Genomic DNA, 18,996 nt, shown 5'->3' with positions numbered 1-18,996 from the left:
TGGCCAGCCTACCAAAATTACTCCAAGAGCGCACTGACAACTCATCCAGGAGGTCACAAAAGAACCCAGAACAACATCTAAAGAACTGTTGAACTTTTTGAAAGGTGTGCGTCCCGTTACATCTGGTGTAAAACTAACACAGCATTTCATAAAAAGAACATCATACCAACAGTCAAACATGGTGGTGGTAGTGTGATGACCTGGGGCTACTTTGCTGCTTCAGGGCCTGGACGACTTGCCATAATTGATGGAACCATGAATTCTGCTCTCTACCAGAAAATCCTCAAGGAGAACATCTGGCCATCAGTTTGTGGCCTCAAGCTCAAGCACACTTGGGTTACGCAGCAGGACAATGATCTGAAACACACCAACCACCTCTGAATGGCTTAAAAAAACAAAATGAAGGTTTTGGAGTGGCCTAGTCAAAGTCCAGACTTGTATCCAATTGAGATGCTGTGGCATGACCTTAAACATGCCGTTCATGCTCGAAAACCCTCCAATGTGGCTGAATTAAAACAAAATTCCTCCACAGCGATGTAAAATACTCACTGCAAGTTATTGCAAATGCTTGATTGCAGCTGTTGCCGCCAAGGATGGCACAACCAGTTATTAGGGTTCGGGGGCAATTAGTTTTTCACATAGGGCCAGGTAAGTTTGGATAGTTTTTTTCCCTTAATAAATGAAATCATCATTTAAAAACTGCATTTTGTATTTACTCGGGTTATCTTTGTCTAATATTAAAATTTGTTTGATGATGAAACATTTAAATATGACAAATATGCAAAAAAATAAGAAATCAGGAAGGGGGCAAATACTTTTCACAGCACTGTATGTATGTATGTATGTATGTATTTGTTTATTTATATTCTTCTATTGATAAAACTGGTACTGGAGCCTAAACCATAACAGTTATGTAAAGCAAACTTTAGGGGCTGGTACAGATGGTGGCATGTACCTCAGGCACAAAAAACTACACATGTTGACCAATAGGTGGTGCTATTCTAAGGGTCAACACGTTTGGGCCTATAACTTCCAAACCTTAAGTTGCACATTCAAATGCCTTATATCCACGCATTCAGTTGCTCAAGACGAACCTTATGATATAGGCCATGCCACTTTCTGCAAAATTTCGCAAAATCGCGAAATTTGCATGACCCACATTTTCGAACTCCTCCTAGGCCGTAAGTCCGATCGCCACGAAACTTGGCACACAGAATCCACAGACCCTCAAACCAAAAAGTTACCAAAAGAATTACGCTCTGACAAAAAATGCCAAATTTACAAATTTTTAACTGCCTCCCTGAAACGTACCTAAACAGGAATTGCGTCATATCTCCGGAACTGTAAGTCCAATCAACACCAAACTTGAGTTCCTTTGTTCCCCAACTCCCCTGAAGGACCTTGCGAAATTTGGAGCCAACTGGCCACTAAGGGGTGCCAAACCTAAAATTCACATTTTTCTCAGAAACAATATGTCCGATTGACATAAAACTTGAGGGGGACAGTTGTCTGTAATTGGGGGTGCATATATACAGGAAGTGTAACTGAGTCACAGGTGTGCTGCCAGCGAGGGGAGGCATACCGTTTTGATTGTGGCCATAGTGTCCACAGGGCATAGCAGTGGTAAGGCTAGGCTATGCTAAATGTGTTGTAAATCCTCTCTGTGAGAATAAATAAGTATTACAAGTTAATGGACATTGTAATTGTCATTGTTCATTCCAACTCATCGGCGGATACCTACAGCGCATCAATCAAGCACGGCAGCTCGGCAACACCCAGTAGTGACTTACTGGTAAGTAACTATACAAAGAATTACAGGCAAAATGTATTTATCAGATTGATTTTGTTGCTTGAGCATGGCATATTGCAAAAAAGTCTTATTGTGGCAGGGAAAACACTGCAATCCTGAATTTTATCAGTGTATTTACCTGGTCGTCCTCTCCTCCTCCCTCTTCATCATAGTAGTAAACGTTATCTCTGATGTCGTCGTCCTGTATTAGAGGCTCCCCTTTTTCTCCTCCCCTTCGTCTTAAGAACATCAGCAGCAGCAACACCAACACTGAATAAAGAGCAGAACACTTGACACATCAAAAGGTTTCATGCTACCTAGTATTTCAGTGTGCTGTGTTCACTAACTGTGCTGCCAAACACATGACCAACATGTTATCGTGTCAGCCTCAAGCCATTAACTGCCACTAAGCTTTGTGCATTTCTTTGTTTTCCTCCTGATGTGATTTAGTTTCACTCACAGAAGTTATGGCTGACAAGTGCAAACTAGAGAAATGGATGATTCATTTTTATTAACACCTGATGTATTGTTAGATTTTGGAACAAGTTTCAACATGCTACTTAAAAAATATAGTGGCTTTATTGACATTATACCTATTTATATAGACAAGTACACACTATATGTACAAGTATATGTACTGAAATCACTTTGTATTGTTATGTTACCTGTTGACTGATGTCACCTGTTATGTGTTTTGTAATTTTTATGGATGAATAAGCAATGTGCGGGGGTATATTTTTCAACATAAAATTGCCCTTCTCAGGCAATAGTGTTGCCATAGCAACAAAATTCTATACTGAAAACTATATGTTGTAATGACAACCACAACCCATATCCATATCAAATATTTAAGGAATTGGTCAATAATTGTAGTTCAGGAGCATTCACAAGAAAATGACGTTTACACATCCATATTATCCATTGGACTTCATCTGGGAGAAACAATGCCTGGAGCACAGTTGCATCTGTTGTATCTCTGAAATGATTTTAACATATCTTTTTCTCTTTAGTTTTTATTAATGCAACCTAATTACCACTTGTTATTATCATGACCCTAAAAGGCCAGTGATCCTTTCTTTTACAAGGCCACAATATTAGCATGGAAAGAAGAAAAGATCGGTATTGTGTCATAAGGAAAGTTTAGCAACGGTGGAGAGTTCATGGTGTGCACAGTAATTGATTAGGAAGAACTGATATCAAGGTTTGGAACACAAGTGAGAGGTAATGTACCCTTTGAACCTACATTACAGGTTATACCACTGAGGTTATGCCATTTTAACAAAAGCTACAGCCAGTGTCAGTGTTTTCTGTCAATGATGAGCACAGATAAGAAAAAAGCCAACCTGGGAGTGTGCTAACAAAAGTAATACAAATTTTGCTTGACTTTTCTATAACTTGCCATATCTAATTTTCAAGTGCAGTCTCTCAACCCTTTACTGTTCTTATGTCCCAGCAGTGGACCCAGTCAACTTACTGACTTTCAGACGCTGTTGTAGGCTCAGTTTTAAAGCTAGAGGGACAACGTAAGGAACTGATTGATGCCAAACATTGGCAATTTCAAAGGGATCCCTTGATTTTGATGTCAATATATCTGAATAACAGTGGGTTCTATGGGTAGAAATGCAGACATGCCAACCTTATCTTAATCCGATACTGTTTGGTGCACAAACCATGCAATTTTTTGCATACAGAACAAATGTGTCATTTTGAACTACTGTAAAATGGTGTATTTGGGCATACTGGGGCCTAAACAGTCTGGAAAGCTGAGACTTGTTGATTCAAAGGACCTCATTCACTAATATGTGCGTGGAAATGTTCTTACTTTGGGCACAAAATAAGTGCGTACGCAAAATCACTGTGGGATTCATGACACCTGCATACCAACCAATTTTGTTCTCACCACCTTGCGTATGTTTGTGAATCAGAATCATTCTAAATTGACAGGTGTGTGCTCGCAATTTGTGATTAACATACTACCACGTCCCCATTTCTCCATATAAGGAAACCGCTTGCCTAGAGTTGATTCATATGAATGAAGGAAGCGGTTACGTGAGGAGAGAATCAGTAAATTTCATAGTTTGTTATAAGCGATGGCGCCAAGAGGCAAAAAACAAAAGAACTTTACAACCACAAAAATCGAAACAATCATGTCCGAGGTGGAAGCCCGAGAAGGAATACTTTTCCAGAGTATTTCCACTGGGGTGACCATGGTAGAAAAAAAAAAAAAAAAAAAAAGATGCGCACTGTGGCCCAGGTGAAAAAAAAAGTGGTTTGACATAAAAGTTGATGCCAAAAAAACGCATTATGGACCAGAAGAAAAAGCAGGAGACTGGAGGAGGACAAGGTCCACCTGATCTAACGCCACAGGATGAGAATAGCAGCATATATTCCTTTGTAAACTAGGACTGTTGTTATCACTGAATATTTTAATTGTCACAATGATGAGGGTGAAAGTGTGTCAATTTCATGGTTATTTAATACATTTGGCAAATATATAAGTATATTAATGGTTTTAAAAAATGTTAATTAAATCTCTTTTTAATGAATGCGGTTTTATATACTCTGCATGTACTTAAAAGGTGTATTTGCATTTTCTACGTCAGTTCGGCCTTCCTCATTTGTTCGTATGCATGGTCTGAGGCAGTTCTAAATTTGTTTGCAGAGTAAGAACAAATTTGGGTAAGAAAATATTGATGAATCCCGGATTTGTGCGTCAAATGATCATACACACAGTTTAAGCACAGATTTGTGCGTACGCACTGTTTGTGAATGAGGCCCAATGAGTCCAGGTTTATTCATAAGTGATGATTATAGCCCACATAGTAGCCATTTCATTGTATTGAGACCATTTTTTGGAAGTTGACGTCATGTTTTCCAGGTATTCTGATAATTATGGGGAATTTCTGAGCAATTTCCAGAACAGAATGCTCACCATACAAATGACAAAACATGTAGTTCTTACGGAAATCTTCAAATGTCAAGTTTTTCACACAAAATCACAGCATGGATTTTTCTATGGTGCTCCTCAAGGTTGTGGTGGTCGTGGTATATGACACATAACTGAACATAGGGATGGCCATCATATACTCTCACCATAATGTTCTAACCCTTATACACACAAAAAAATAAATAAATAAATAGGCTGCATTTCATATTAGGTTCCCAGCTTTCAGGTGATGTTTACAACTTCTGTGTGGCTTAGGGTTAGCCACACAGAAGTGTGGCTAACAGTTGACCTTTTATTTCCCTGAGAAGATCCTCTGCCCCCTCAGTAAAATGCGTCTAAGAAAGGGCCAGAATGGTAAGGGGTTAAACATCAGAAAGGGATCTGCTCATATGTGACTTCACAATGAAGTAGCCCACTTACACAGCAATAGCAGGATAGCTGCCAGTATTCCCAGTATAACAGGCAGGCCAACACCAGCTTCTCCAATCCTTTTGCAAGCCACAAATTCCCCAGAGCAATCACACACTGTAGCCTGCACGGTGCTGTCCTGCTCCATGCCCTGGTTGTCTGCAACCCGCAGCACTACACTGTACTCTCCACTGGGTAGGGGTTTGGCTAAAGTCAGGATTATGCCCGTTTCTGCAGCAAAGAGAGAGGATTAGCATGACATCGATTAGAATAATCAAATAAATTCATTTTAGCAAAACTCTTAACTTGGGAGTGTTATAATTATGTAGTTTCGTGCATACTGACACTGTGTGTACAGTGTGTAATCTCATAACTTGCACTCAAACACCAAAAACAGAAAAAAATCTATTTTTCTAGGTTCTATTGTGTTCTTCTGACATTTCTTCAGCTATTGCCAAGTTACTATATTGATAAAAATAGGCAAAAAAATACACTACACAATGATTTGATTCCACCAGGACTAATTCAGAGTAGATAAAGTACACTTTATTCACTCTTTTTTGACCTGTAACTGTAGCACCCTTTTGTCCATTTAGGCTAATTTTGACAATTTTACAATGTTTTTGTCATCATAAAAGTTTTGTCTAAATCTGATCAGTGATCTATTTGCAGATAGGTGACTGCAGACTGATCTATCAATTTCATACCAATTTCAGTAATGAAGGCCAACAGAAGGAAACAAGTATATTCTTTGAAAGGCAGATGCCTCAGTGGCCTACTCCCCAGTGCTAGGAGGAGGATTATGGGGTGACCAAAATTGCCAACTTTCTTCTCTCTCCTATCCATCCAACAGATTTAGACTTATGCCATTCTGGAATTAAATCCTGGCTGAATGACTGACACAGTGATGTATAGGACCTTTCTTCCCAGCAGGACCAAAATAAAACATCTACCCGTGTGAGTGTGCTGTAAGGCAGATCTGTGTATATGGTTAAGGATATATCGCTACAGGCAAAAAAGGTATCAATTCTAAATGGGATCGATGATGTTACAGTAATGACTGAACATCGGTGAGGAATTTGAATAAAAGTGTACACACACACACACACACACACACACACACACACAAACACACACTAGGGGTGGAATGGTTCACAAAATTCACAGTTTGGTTTGTATCACAGTTTTAGTGTCATGGTTTTCGGTTTGGTATGTTTTTTGTACAGCGGGAGGGGAGGCATTGTCAATTTCAACATGCTTTTCATTCATTTGGCACAAAAGTTTACAACAAACAAAATTCTGGCTAAGAACATAAGGAATATAAACACTTAAGTGACTGAGTGTGACCTTGTTGGCATTCGTCAAAAGTTAAGCAGGGCTTTTATTTTGATCTACGTTGCACTCGCCTTATTTGTGATGTTCTCGCGTAACTTCGGAAAATAACTTAATGGAATGACACGCCACCGACAGCACTGGCTGGAAAGAATGGACTTGCGCACGGTGTGTGTGATTTGTCCTCGCAAACCACCAGTGAAAATAATTCGACTTCAAGAGAAAACCTTTGCAGATGTAGTGAAAGAGGTGAAACAGTGCCATTGTAGATTTACAAGTGGACGGATCCCCCGTCATGTTTGCCTGCTGCCCCCACCACGGAGCTTGGCTCTATGGCGGTGGGCGTGGTGGGTGTGGTGGGTGTATTCGACTTCAGGTACCTAGCGCTGCGATGCGAGCCAGAGACACCTGCTAGTAATAACGCTGCTCCGTCCGTTAAAAAGGTGGTAATGCAAATATTGAATTAATTATATTTAAAAAGCAACCCATGCATCGCTTCCGAAAATAAAAAAAAGAATAAAATAAAATAAAATCCCTACCTACCCATCCTTCCCATGAATAAATAAAATAAAATAAATCCCCCTACCCATCCTTAAAATTCTAAATAAAATAAAAAATAAAATAAAATAAATTCCCTACCTATTCATGACACACATTGTCAAAAAATAAAAGAACAGATTTCAAGTGTCACTTGAGCAAATATACAGTGTTACTGCCACCTATTGGACATGTTGTGCAATATTGCCTACTTTCTGTGTGCAACATGCAATTCTTTGACAATTTCTCGTCGTGTATGTTCATAAAGTGCAGGAATTACCGTGTTGCTGAAGTGTCCTTGAGAAGTGATATTATAGCATGGCTCTAATACTTTAATCATATGCTGAAATTCTGTATCCCCCACAACTGTATAGGGCTGCATATCTTTCGCTATAAACCTCCCCAATGCTTTGGGGAGAAGGAATTGCTCTCTTACCCGACTCTGTCCTCCTTGCATTGTCAACAGACACACAGGGGTGATGTCTTCATAAATGCGTAATCATATTGGAAGTTTTGCCACCAGCGTAAGCCACACGTGTTGCACAGTGCTTACAAACTCCCACAGTTTTATCCACCACCGCACCGAACAATACATACATGCCCCAAACCATGATTATTGAACCGAAAGGTTTGGATTTTTTACTGAATTAGGGCTGCTCAATTAATCGAATTTTAATCGTGATTACGATTTTGGCTCCAGATGATCTCAAAATTCAAAAAGAGACGCACATGCGCAACTCAACCGCTAGTCCCCCACCCCCGTGTGTGTGGAGAGTGGAGATCCAGGCCGGCGACTTAAGCACGCGTGAAGATGGCAGAGGGTGAGGCTGCGCAGCGTCGCTTGGTTGATAAAAAAGGTAGAACCACTTCATTAGTGTGGGCAGCGACAGTTTTTGCTATGGGCAATGTGGGCAACCGCCCAGGGCGCAATCTACTTGGGGTTACACGAGCACCCTCCAAATAATAATAATAATAATAATAATAATTAAAAAAAAATAAAAAAAAAAAGACTACCATATTGACCCGCATAAAAGACGACCCCTCTTTTTCAAGACCCTTTTATGGAAAAATAGGCTACTTTTTATATGGACAAAATCTTGTTTGAATAAAAAAGCCACCGGCCGGCATCAGGTGAGCCGGCCACGGCACCGACCGACATCAGGCGCAAGCCAGTAATTTCGCCTAGGGTGGCAACATAGGCAGAACCGCCACTGAGTGTGGGAACATTTTGGATTCCCAACATGTTAAATAAATGCTGTTCCAAATTCAAAGACATAATCGTGTAAATAATCGTGATTTCAATATTGACCAAAATAATCGTGATTATGATTTTTTCCATAATTGAGCAGCCCTATACTGAATCATTCCATCCCTAACACAGACAGTATGTGTAAATCATGAAGTAATAGTACATACTGCTTTCGTTCATCCTAGCAGTCCAGTTATTCCTGGACATGCCCTGTAAAGAGACAGTGTACGGCGAAGCAAAGCTGGGTCCATCTCTATCCGTAACTGAGAGCAGCTGAGGAATCGTGTCCTTGTTACACACCTGAGAAACACACAAACTATTACTTTTAATTTATGCCAAGGAAACAGCTATTTACTGTTAGTTAGTAGCTTGGGGTGCGTTGCATCAAAAACTAGCCAATAGTAATTAAAACTTCTTTAAGGGTTTGGGGCAAGGGTTAAACTGATTAAAATAAATGGCAAATTTATCCATGATAAATTCACCATTTAACATCTATCCAGCTACATAAAATGTGTGTCACTGAATCAACAAGAGTCTCAGCTTTCCAGTCAAACCCAATTTATGCATCTCCAAAACTGTTTAGAGAGCTATAAGAATGTGATAACTACTGTTATGAGAATGTACCAGTTTGGAATAATCAATCAATCAATCAATCAATCAGTCAATCAGTCAGTCTAGGTCCCAGTATGCAGAAATACTATTTTGGAACAGGCGAAAATAACACACCTGTACTGCATTGTGTGGCCTAAACTGCATGGGATTAGTAAAATATGGGCATGTCTGCAAAGGGGAGACCCATGGGTACCTAAAGAACCCATTTTCATTTAGAGGTCAACAGTCAAGAGACCCACTGGAAAATAGCCAAACTTAAATAGCCATAACTTTGGAGTGATATTTAGCTTGATGAAAACCTAGCGTGACATACTTGACATCAATGTCCTTAGATTGTCTAGTTTCATATGATACCAGTATTTTCACTAACTTTAAAACTGAGCCCTCTACAAGTCTCTGAAAGACACTGCCCAGACCCGTCAGTGGGCATTAGAACAGTAAGGGGTTAACTGATATCCTATTGCTTTACACTACAAAATGCTTCCTCCCTACATTTCCCATCCCAACGTTCCTATAACAATAGGAAATACACAAAATTAAGTTCAAATTGGTCAAATAAGGGTTCTACTAAACCTTCAGAACCCACCCCAGTAAATACATAACAGATGAATCCCCCAAAATAGTCAATGTTAGCGTTGGATGCTGTTAAAAAGAAAACCGTATGCAATTTCATGAACTAAGAGGGGACAGAATGTCTCCATTGCTCTAAATAGGATCCAGGGCAATTTCCTAAAATTCCCATGGCAAATCAATGGCAATAATGTAATTTTACTTGTAATTCAGCTTTTAGAAAGAGAAAAGTACCATGATGGCACGTTCATCTATAGTTGGTGCATTGTCATTAACATCTTCCAGCTGGATTGTCAAGGTGCCAGTTCCTGTTGCTGGGAGGTCATCTAGACAAAAACAAACACACACACACACATTAGACTAAAGAAACACTCATGGGTGCTGCAAGGGTAATTTGGATTTCTTAAAACCATGCTACAAAAGTACACAACTTTTTTTTCTTTATATCACACACCCAAGGTAATAATTAATAATATACTTTATTTACACAACACCTTTCATCCAGATGTCTAACAGGAGTCTTTACATAAAAAGAATAGACTAAAATAAGTAGTAAAATAAATATTAATTAAAAGTAACATTAAAAAGATGTTTTAAAATGTATTAAAAATATCCAGCTTCTCAGAGGCAGAATATTACAAAGTCTAAGAGCAAATTCACTAACAGCAGCATTTGCCATTTTCTTTGTGGTAACATTGAGGACATTTAAAAGGTTTTAAAGGACCTAAGAGTGAACAGAGGATTGTAAAAAATCCAATGTATGAAGGAGCTACTCCATTCAATGCCTGAAAAATGATGAGAACTTTGATGAGTTTGAGTGTGGAGTGCTTTGATGAATTCCAAAAAGACAGGGAGCCAGAATACTAGAATTATGTTCTCTCAGCTAAAGCTGTACACTAATGTTTTGGGTTAGGTTTTTTTCCCAACTTACCCAGACTAAGACAAGATGTTTGATACCATTTTGACCTCTGTACGTCCAATGGTTGAGTTTGGGTGAGTAGGATTTCATGTTAGCTCAATATAACGACTAAAAGTCTATGGGAGTCTGTAACAAAGGCAACTTCGTTACTAGTGACTGACAGCTTTGGCCTTGTAAATATTGCACAACTTGGTTTGTATAAATTGCACTTGAAACAGACAACTATGCACTTTAATAATGGCACATTACACTTTAATTGCGATATTTGTACTTTATTGTTGTTTGCACTTTGCATATTTGCACATTTTATACAGACTATTTATTGGATAATTTATAGCGTGTGTATTTAACAGTGTAAACCATGAGCGATCTGTGTCTTCTGGCGTGGGTTGTAGTCAGTGCTTGACTCCTCCTGAAAGAAGTGATATTTGAATCAGTCTCTGAACCGTGCTTGTGGGTGCATTTGTTCATAATTGACAAGCAGTAGTGCGGCAATATCATAAAAGAAATGTGCATTAGTAGTAGTAAAAACATTGTGAGATGTCTATTTTAAAACTTACCTGTCCTGTTCTATGTCTGCTCCGGGGTGTTTGGCCGAAGGAATCCTGGGTGGTACGAGCACCGACATAAACGTTCCGGGAGTGACCAAGTAACGCAATAGGAAAGGGTTAGTACTATATGTTTATTGTAATTACGTTTCATTTGTTTATTTTTTGGAAGATAATGGTAGCATGTAAATAATTGTAAACATTAGCTGTAAAATTATATTCTATATTGCTTATCTATGAGAACTTAGTATGAAATAATTTATTAACTATACCTGTTAGTGAAAGCATCCAACTGAGCCTACCAGGGACACAGTACATAAAGCGCCAGTTTACATCTGGCTGGGTTGCTGCTAGGGCTCACTTCTTGTGCTGCTGCCATGTTTGTCTTTCTGTTTGTTTTGGTTTGGTTTTGGTACAACTCATCAAATGCCTTGGCATCTCTTACTGCATCATCCAGCCACAGCAGAAAGCTTTTTTGCTTTTGCCATCAGGAGGTCATGACAGTGTGGATGCCTGACAGAAAATGACACTGAATCCATATTTTTGAGAAGATTTGGGCTTTTAAAGGCAGTGGTCTTAAACTTTTGATCAGCTGATGAACAGCCTATTTCAGTTTAATGGTTGTTTGCAATAAATTGCTCAGTCAAATTTTTTTTTTTTGTCTCACTCCCATTTCTTCTTTTTGCATTTTGAAGCTCTACTTAGAACCTTCTTAAGATCCAACAGTGCAAAATGTAAATTCTTGCAATTTCTCAACTGGTCTTAAGATTTTGATCAGGAGTGTATTTAAGATTACATTTAATATTCAAATTACTTAAGCAGGCTGGCCAAACGCTCAAGGGCTTTTGCTTTGTATGAATTTTAGCAAAGAAATTATCAAACATCCAATCCTTAACGTCAGTCAGTTCACACACAGTTAGGACTGCATCATCTAGTATGACAATGGAAGGACATGCCATGCCTTCTAATTATGTGAGCCAGAGAAGCATATACAGGGGGAAAAGATTTCTCAAGTAATTCAGTATTTAACACAACTGTCCATTTTCCCATCAGTTTCAGTAGACTGTACTATACTATTGTACTTAGTGGCCATTCTGATTGATCCTTGCTTTCCAAGTATACTTCCAGGGTCTGTTTATGCATTCATACAGGCTACTGTTCACCAAATGTTGGCATAAATGTAAACTTTACATTCTTTTCTTTTTGGAATTTTACATCAGCTGTTAGATATTGTTTCAAATGCGTCGTCGACGTCAAAAGAAAGGATAAGTGGATTATGAAATCTCATGCCTCTGGGAGTTGTTGTAACGCAGTGATTTTAAGAGCATACTAAGTAAGCACAATATCCACATTGCAAAATCTGGTCCTGGTCATTTGTCATTCCTCTCTCTCATTCTCGTATCTGTCTACACTCTGAACTATCAAAAAATGATGAGGGGGAAAAAAAAAACAAGGACCCTTCAAGACCTCATGCTTATCACCTACCACTGTCGTATGCACCGATGAGTGCGGTATATTTGTTGTCCTTGATGAAGTGGGACTCTCTATCCATGTTGCTCTTCAGACTAATTACACCTGTGTCCTTGTTCACGTTCAGCCAGCCAGCCAGGTCAGTCACTATTTTATACCTGGACAGAAACAGAAATTACAGTCTTCACCAACAAGCCTCAGAACTCCAATAATGCTCAAATAAGTTACTGGATATTACATTTTTCTGTTAGCTGTGTTAATTAGACAGCTACTTTGAATGCTTCCTTCTCATAGGTCAGTTAAAGCATTCTGCAGTCCATTATTTCTGAATAACAGGTCACTGTCAAGGCTGTTGTCAGGCTGATAACAGCCTCACCATACCTGTTTGTTTCAAATTAATGCACTTTAGCAAAGCAAGTCTTACTGCTCTATAAGTTGTGGTGTAAGAAGTAGGGATGGCTCAATACCACTTTTTCACATCCGATACCGATACTACAGCCTTGAGGATCGGCCGATACCGATCCGATTCTTTTTGTCACTCTAAAAGTTGTTAATAATACGTGGATGGAATTTGCTTGATACTGACATCTAAAAACACCACATTCACTGTAAAACAACTATTCTGGTCCCCTAAAGAAAGAGGGAAAATATGTGACAACACTTGGTGCAAATTTTGCATTTGAATTAGTTTTATCAACTAATCAATTATCAACTTCTTTCACCTGGAGATAAGCGTGTGCACAACAGCTATAAGACGAGTCACCATGGCAACGGGGAAGCGCCGGGCTGCATTTTTCACCCCAATTGAATTGGAAATCTTAATGCATTCATACAGCGAGTTTGAACATGTTTTTTTTTTTTTGTTTTTTTAAGTGCAACACCACTGCAGCGGCAAAGGAGAGGGAGACGGCGTGGGAGAACATTGCTGTTCGGGTCAATGCGTAAGTTTAAATGTAGTCCATTGCAATCAATAATATTACAGGGGAAAATTGCTTGAATTACTGCTGACCTATTAATTTATTTCATTTAGGTGACCTGGAACGGTAATGCTCAAAAAGATAATTGTCTGGAAATGCTAAAACATCTATGCGCAGTCTTATAACCATCTCAAGACGAATATTTAATTCTCTGCGCAGTAACACTGCACCTTCATCCACGGGATCGTTGTCGAAAGGACATGCCATGTTCGTGAAAAAAAGACGCCATCTAACTACTAATGGACTTCTAATAAAGGCCTCCTGACTGTTTTTTTAAAATCTTTTTTTTTTTTTTTTTAAAGTAACAGACGGCAGAACTAATATGCCACGCCAAAACTCGCCTGCTGACTGAATGAATGAGGAAGTTAAATACTGTGTGTGGCCGAAAGAGGGCGGACACAGAGAGAAACTCGAGGTTTCATGAGAAAAATCTGGTCCAGACCAGGTTAGTTTCATGAAGTCTGTTACTGCGGTAACTGACTGAGAGCTTAAGTTACCTCCCTCTGTGAAACAGGCTAGTGTTACCCCTCTTTCTCGGCTTTGAGTTAGCTCCCTTTGTGAAACGGAAAACTCAGAGTTTCCCTCATTTCAGGGTTAACAGACTCCGAGTTTTCACTAAACCTGCTTTGTGAAACGGACCCAAGATTTGCTGCACCAAAACAAAAACGGTTCGCTTTTCTTTGCACTCGCCTGTAAAAAGTCTCTGTACTCCTTTCCATGATGCTTCTTCAGGATTATTAAGTCCATTGTGTTAAAACGTCCGGTTTTGCTACCACCCCTTGAGACACTCATATAGCAAACATTGCGCTTTTGTCTTCCGTTAACGTAAAGTTAACGGAGGACATGACTACAGCTCTGCAGGCTTCTGCTCACGTGACAAAAACACAAGCACATGGCAACCATGGCGACAGCTCGTCTGTGTTACGGCATGTCGCACAAAGTGAAGTTGAGGATATATGAGATAGCTTGGGCTTATGGATCGGATCGGATGGGTTCTAATAAAAAAAAAATCTGATACCCGATCCAGTCATTTTGGCCTGGATCGGACCCGATACCGATCCAGTGGATCGGATCAGACCATCCCTAGTAAGAAGCTAGCAATACATACAACAAGAAGTCAGCTCAATAGTTGACTGGGGACATCCAGTGTCAAAAAGACATTACCACCACTAACCTGTTGAATTACTGGGCTCCAACACTGCTAACAGGACAACATGGAGCAAGATAATCCAAGCAACAGCAACAGACAAGTGCAACTGCTAGCTAGCTGCCTGCCTGTCATAGAGACTAACAGCTCCTTGGCAACCTTGAGCTGCAAACAGAGTGATCCCCGCCCAGTGCCCAACATTGTGAAAGTTTCATTGTATTGCCATGGCAACGGCGGCGCATGTACATGCAACAGCTGGTGGCTCCCTCAATTTTAGCATAAAGAGGAGCGATTCTCTCGTTTTTATTGCTGAGAATTGTGTCATTTGTGGGTGTATTACTTATGACAGTAATACACTCGTCAATATCAGAAGAGGAAGTGCAATAACTGGATTGAATGCCGTGGACCTTGAGACGATCTCTGCTCTCGGCATGTCAAGATCCGACAACCAAAACATTCGGACCAGACGTCATCACAAGCGGTGTGGTTGACCCAGGAAGAGAGGGAAACGAGCCGGTGTAAGACTTAAACTAAGAAGGCTTGAACCCAAAGCTGTCCCACTTCTGAGCCTACTCCTGGCAAATGTCCGGTAACAGGAAAATAAAATGGATGAGATAAGGCTCAGGCTGACCCAGCAAAGAGAAACCAGAAACTGCGGTGTTCTCATCCTTACAGAGACGTGGCTCCATAACAACATACCAGATGAGGCTTTAGCACTGGACGGGCGGAGCCTGTTCCAGGCTGACAGAACACAAGACTCCGGTAAGACAAGAGGGGGCGGGCTCTGTGTGTACATCAATGATGCTTGGTGCACAGGTGCAGTCAGAGTGGATGGAAAATGTTCACCTGACGTTGAGTTTTTACTGCTGAGATGTCGGCCATATTACCTGCCTAGAGAATTCACCAGTGTGTTTGTTGCTGCTGTTTACATTCCACCGGATACAAATTCAAAAAATGCACTCCAGGAATTGTATGAAGTCATCAGCAGTCACATGGCAAAACAGCAAGATGCTGTTATTATTGTTGCTGGGGATTTCAGAACTGTTCTGCCTAGATTCCACCAGCACGTCCACATCCCCACCAGAGGAAACAACACACTGGACCATGTCTACACCAATGTTCCTGGCAGCTACAGAGCCCTCCCTCGTCCTCATTTTGGCCTCGTCCTTGCTTCTCCTGCCTACTTACATCCAGCTGACAAAAAGGGTCAAACCAACTGTAAAAACAGTTAAAGTGTGGACAGATGAAGCTGCAGCGGCTCTACAGGACTGTTTTGGGTGCACAGACTGGCAGATGTTTAAAGATGCTGCTACCCAGGAGAACCATATCGACCTTGACAAATACACATCATCAGTGACATCATACATCAGCAAATGTGCTGATGATGTGGTAAATCATTCCCTAATGAGAAAGCCTGGATGAATGGAGAGATGAGACCTCTATGTAGAGCCAAAAAAGCTGCCTTTAAGTCAGGTGACAAAGAAGCCTACAACACAGCCAGAGCAAAACTGAAAGCTGGCATCAAGGAGGCAAAGTGAAGGCACCAGCAGAGACTGGAGAGAGACCAACAACAGCAAAGACCTGTGGCAGGTGGTCAAAGGTGTTACAGGCTACAAAAGCAGGAGTGCTCCCATCATGTGTGAGGCTAGTGCTGGGCGGTATGACCAAAAATGTATATCACAGTATTTTTCAAAATTATATCGTTTCACGGTATTTGACGGTATTTTCTTTTTTTTCATGCACGACTGGGTGTTAACCACGTTTTCTAATGATTTAGAGAAGAATTACTGCAGTAAATTAATTTAGAATGACCTATTTTACTGTCATGAGGAATGAATACTGGACATTAATGTCCAGACAACTGGACATTATTGGATTAATGTCCAAGTTGTCCACCCTAGTATTAATACAGGTTTACATGGCAACACAAAATGATGCAAAGAGGTGGCACTCATGATTCTGATGAAGTGAAGGAATCAGAATGCATGACGGTAGCTGTCAAAATACAGAACATTTTTATTATGCAAATTTAAGGCCACTTGCATTAATATGCAGACTGATTTGACTGATTTAACAATATGTTAAATTACTATTATTATTTTAAAAATGTGAATTACTTATCAAATAGACCTAACAATTCAGCTACCAATGAATAAGCAGTAGTATGCATGTGATAACATAGATTGAAAAATAAGCCTTAGTGATACCGCTTCTCTGAATAGACAAGCTAAGCCAGTGTGCTGCTGTTAGCCAGTGAAAATAGAGCGGAGTGGCAACTCTTCGCTTTGTTACACAATCAATGTCAGTGCGCTGCTGTAGCCTAGAAAGTTTCTCTGCCTTTGCCAGATGGATTTTTTGAAGCCGAAGAACTTCCAAACAGCCGACACAGCTCCTCTTGTTGGTAAAAGTTCTTCAGCTTCACATTTTCTGAGTCCCCACTGCTTAGTGAGTGCAACTGCAAAAACAGTCCCCCCTCCAACGATGTCCCGCAGTGCTACGTTCCGCGTGCTGTTCCCAACATTATGTGTGCCACACACACACACACACACACACACACACACACACACACACACACACACACACACACAGGTATTGCGGTATCTGAAAAATTCATATCATAAAAAAAAATAACACCGGTATTCGGTATGAACTGGTATACCGCCCAGCACTATGTGAGGCCACGTTACCAGATGAGCTAAACACATTTTATGCTTGCTTTGATCTCCTCAACAGAGAGTCAGCTGTAAAGTCTACTCTGCCTCCAGAGGACCGGCCACTGTCAGTATCCACAGTGGATGTGAGGAAAGTCCTGCTGAAAGTGAATATGAGTAAAGCTGCTGGGCCTGACAACATCCCTGGCCGTGTACTAAAAACATGTGCCAACCAGCTAGTAGATGTCATTACTGACATTTTCAACATATCGCTGTCACAGGAGAGTGTTCCCACCTGCTTCAAGACAGCCACCATCATCCCTGTGCCTAAAAAGTCTGCAATGTCTGATCTAAATGACTACCGCCCTATGGCACTCACCCCCACCCTGATGAAGTGCTTTGAGAAACTTGTTCTCCAGCACATAAAGAACAACATCCCTGCCAGTCTGGACCCTCAGCAGTTTGCATTCAGAACCAATAGATCCACAGAGGATGCCATCTCCACTGCTCTCCACTCAGTCTTCACTCACCTTGAGAAAAGCAACACCTACAGCAGAATGCTGTTTGTTGATTTCAGCTCAGCTTTCAACACAATCTCCCCCATGAAGCTGATTGGAAAACTGAACCCTCTGGGCATCAGCACCACCCTCTGCAACTGGATACTGGACTTCCTCACAAACAGACCCCAGTCAGGCAGTCTCTCCTCCTCCACTCCAGTGCTCAACACCGGAGCGCCCCAGAGCTGTGTGCTCAGCTCCCTCCTGTTCACGCTGTACACCCACGACTGCAACCCCCGACATGGAGAGAACTCTATTGTGAAGTTCGCGGATGACACCACCATCATTGGTCAGATCTCCAACAATGATGAGTTTTCATATCGGGAGGAAATCAACCATCTTGCAGAATGGTGCACAGAAAATAACCTACTGCTCAACGTCAGCAAAACCAAAAAGCTCATAATTGATTTTAGAAAAAAGGAGGCAAAGACACACAACCCTGTCTACATCAATGGAGCTGAGGTGGAGCAAGTGAGCAGTTTCAAGTTCCTGGGAATCAACATAACAGAGAACCTGTCATGGACTTCACATATCTCTGCCCTGGTTAAAAAAGCTCAGAAATGGATGTAGTTCTTAAGGAAACTTAAGAAAGCAAAATTCCCATGCCAAGTTCTTGTCAACTTCTACAAAGGAGCGATTGAAAGCATCCTGACTGGAAACATCACAAACTGGCATGGGATGTGCATGGCCCAGGACAGGAAGACTCTGCAACGAGTGATTAAAACTGCCCAAAACATCATTGGTGCCCATCTACAAAGCATCAGTGATATCGGGGAGGTGAGGTGCCTGCACAGAGCCAAAAGGATCCTAAAAGACAACACCCACCCCAGCCACAGCCTGTTCACCCTGCTGCAGTCAGGAAAAAGGTACAGAAGTATCCGCTGCCGTACCACCAGACTACAGAGCAGCTTCTTTATATTTTATTTATATTTATTTTTTATACAATCAATTAATTAATCAAGAGGGAACCACATTTTAATTTCATTGTACAACTTGTTGTATAATGATCAATAAACCTCCTTGTATCCTTTTACCATATCCTTTAACCCTAACCCGACACCACAGTGGTCGGGCTGATCTCAAACGGAGACGAGGCAGCCTACAGAGAGGAGGTCCAGAGACTCACAACCTGGTGCTCAGAAAATAACCTGGCTCTGAACACCAGGAAGACAAAAGAGATCATCGTGGACTTCAGGAGGACGAAAAGTGATCACCTCCCCCTCTACATCAACGGTGAGGGCGTGGAGAGGGTCCATGACTTCAGGTTCCTGGGAGTCCAGATC

The 18,996-nt window shown here is 40.8% G+C and overlaps 1 protein-coding gene across 1 annotated transcript in view; it reads right to left on the bottom strand.

The window, feature by feature from the left end:
* The window catches only part of cdh31 (cadherin 31), a 51,544-nt gene that overhangs the window by 9,598 nt on the left and 22,950 nt on the right, over positions 1-18,996 (bottom strand). Inside the window, exons 12-16 of the mRNA XM_030070681.1 lie at positions 12,397-12,539; positions 9,679-9,770; positions 8,430-8,562; positions 5,157-5,375; positions 1,929-2,059 (exon numbers count right to left, since the gene is read on the bottom strand). Of these exons, the coding sequence (XP_029926541.1) occupies positions 1,929-2,059; positions 5,157-5,375; positions 8,430-8,562; positions 9,679-9,770; positions 12,397-12,539 (718 nt within the window). The remainder of the gene's footprint in view (positions 1-1,928; positions 2,060-5,156; positions 5,376-8,429; positions 8,563-9,678; positions 9,771-12,396; positions 12,540-18,996) is intronic.

The sequence above is a fragment of the Myripristis murdjan genome, chromosome 15, assembly GCF_902150065.1.
Source record: "Myripristis murdjan chromosome 15, fMyrMur1.1, whole genome shotgun sequence".
Classification (NCBI taxonomy): Eukaryota; Metazoa; Chordata; class Actinopteri; order Holocentriformes; family Holocentridae; genus Myripristis; species Myripristis murdjan.
The sequence above is the reverse complement of the archived record's forward strand: the minus strand, read 5'-3'. Positions and strand labels throughout refer to the sequence as shown.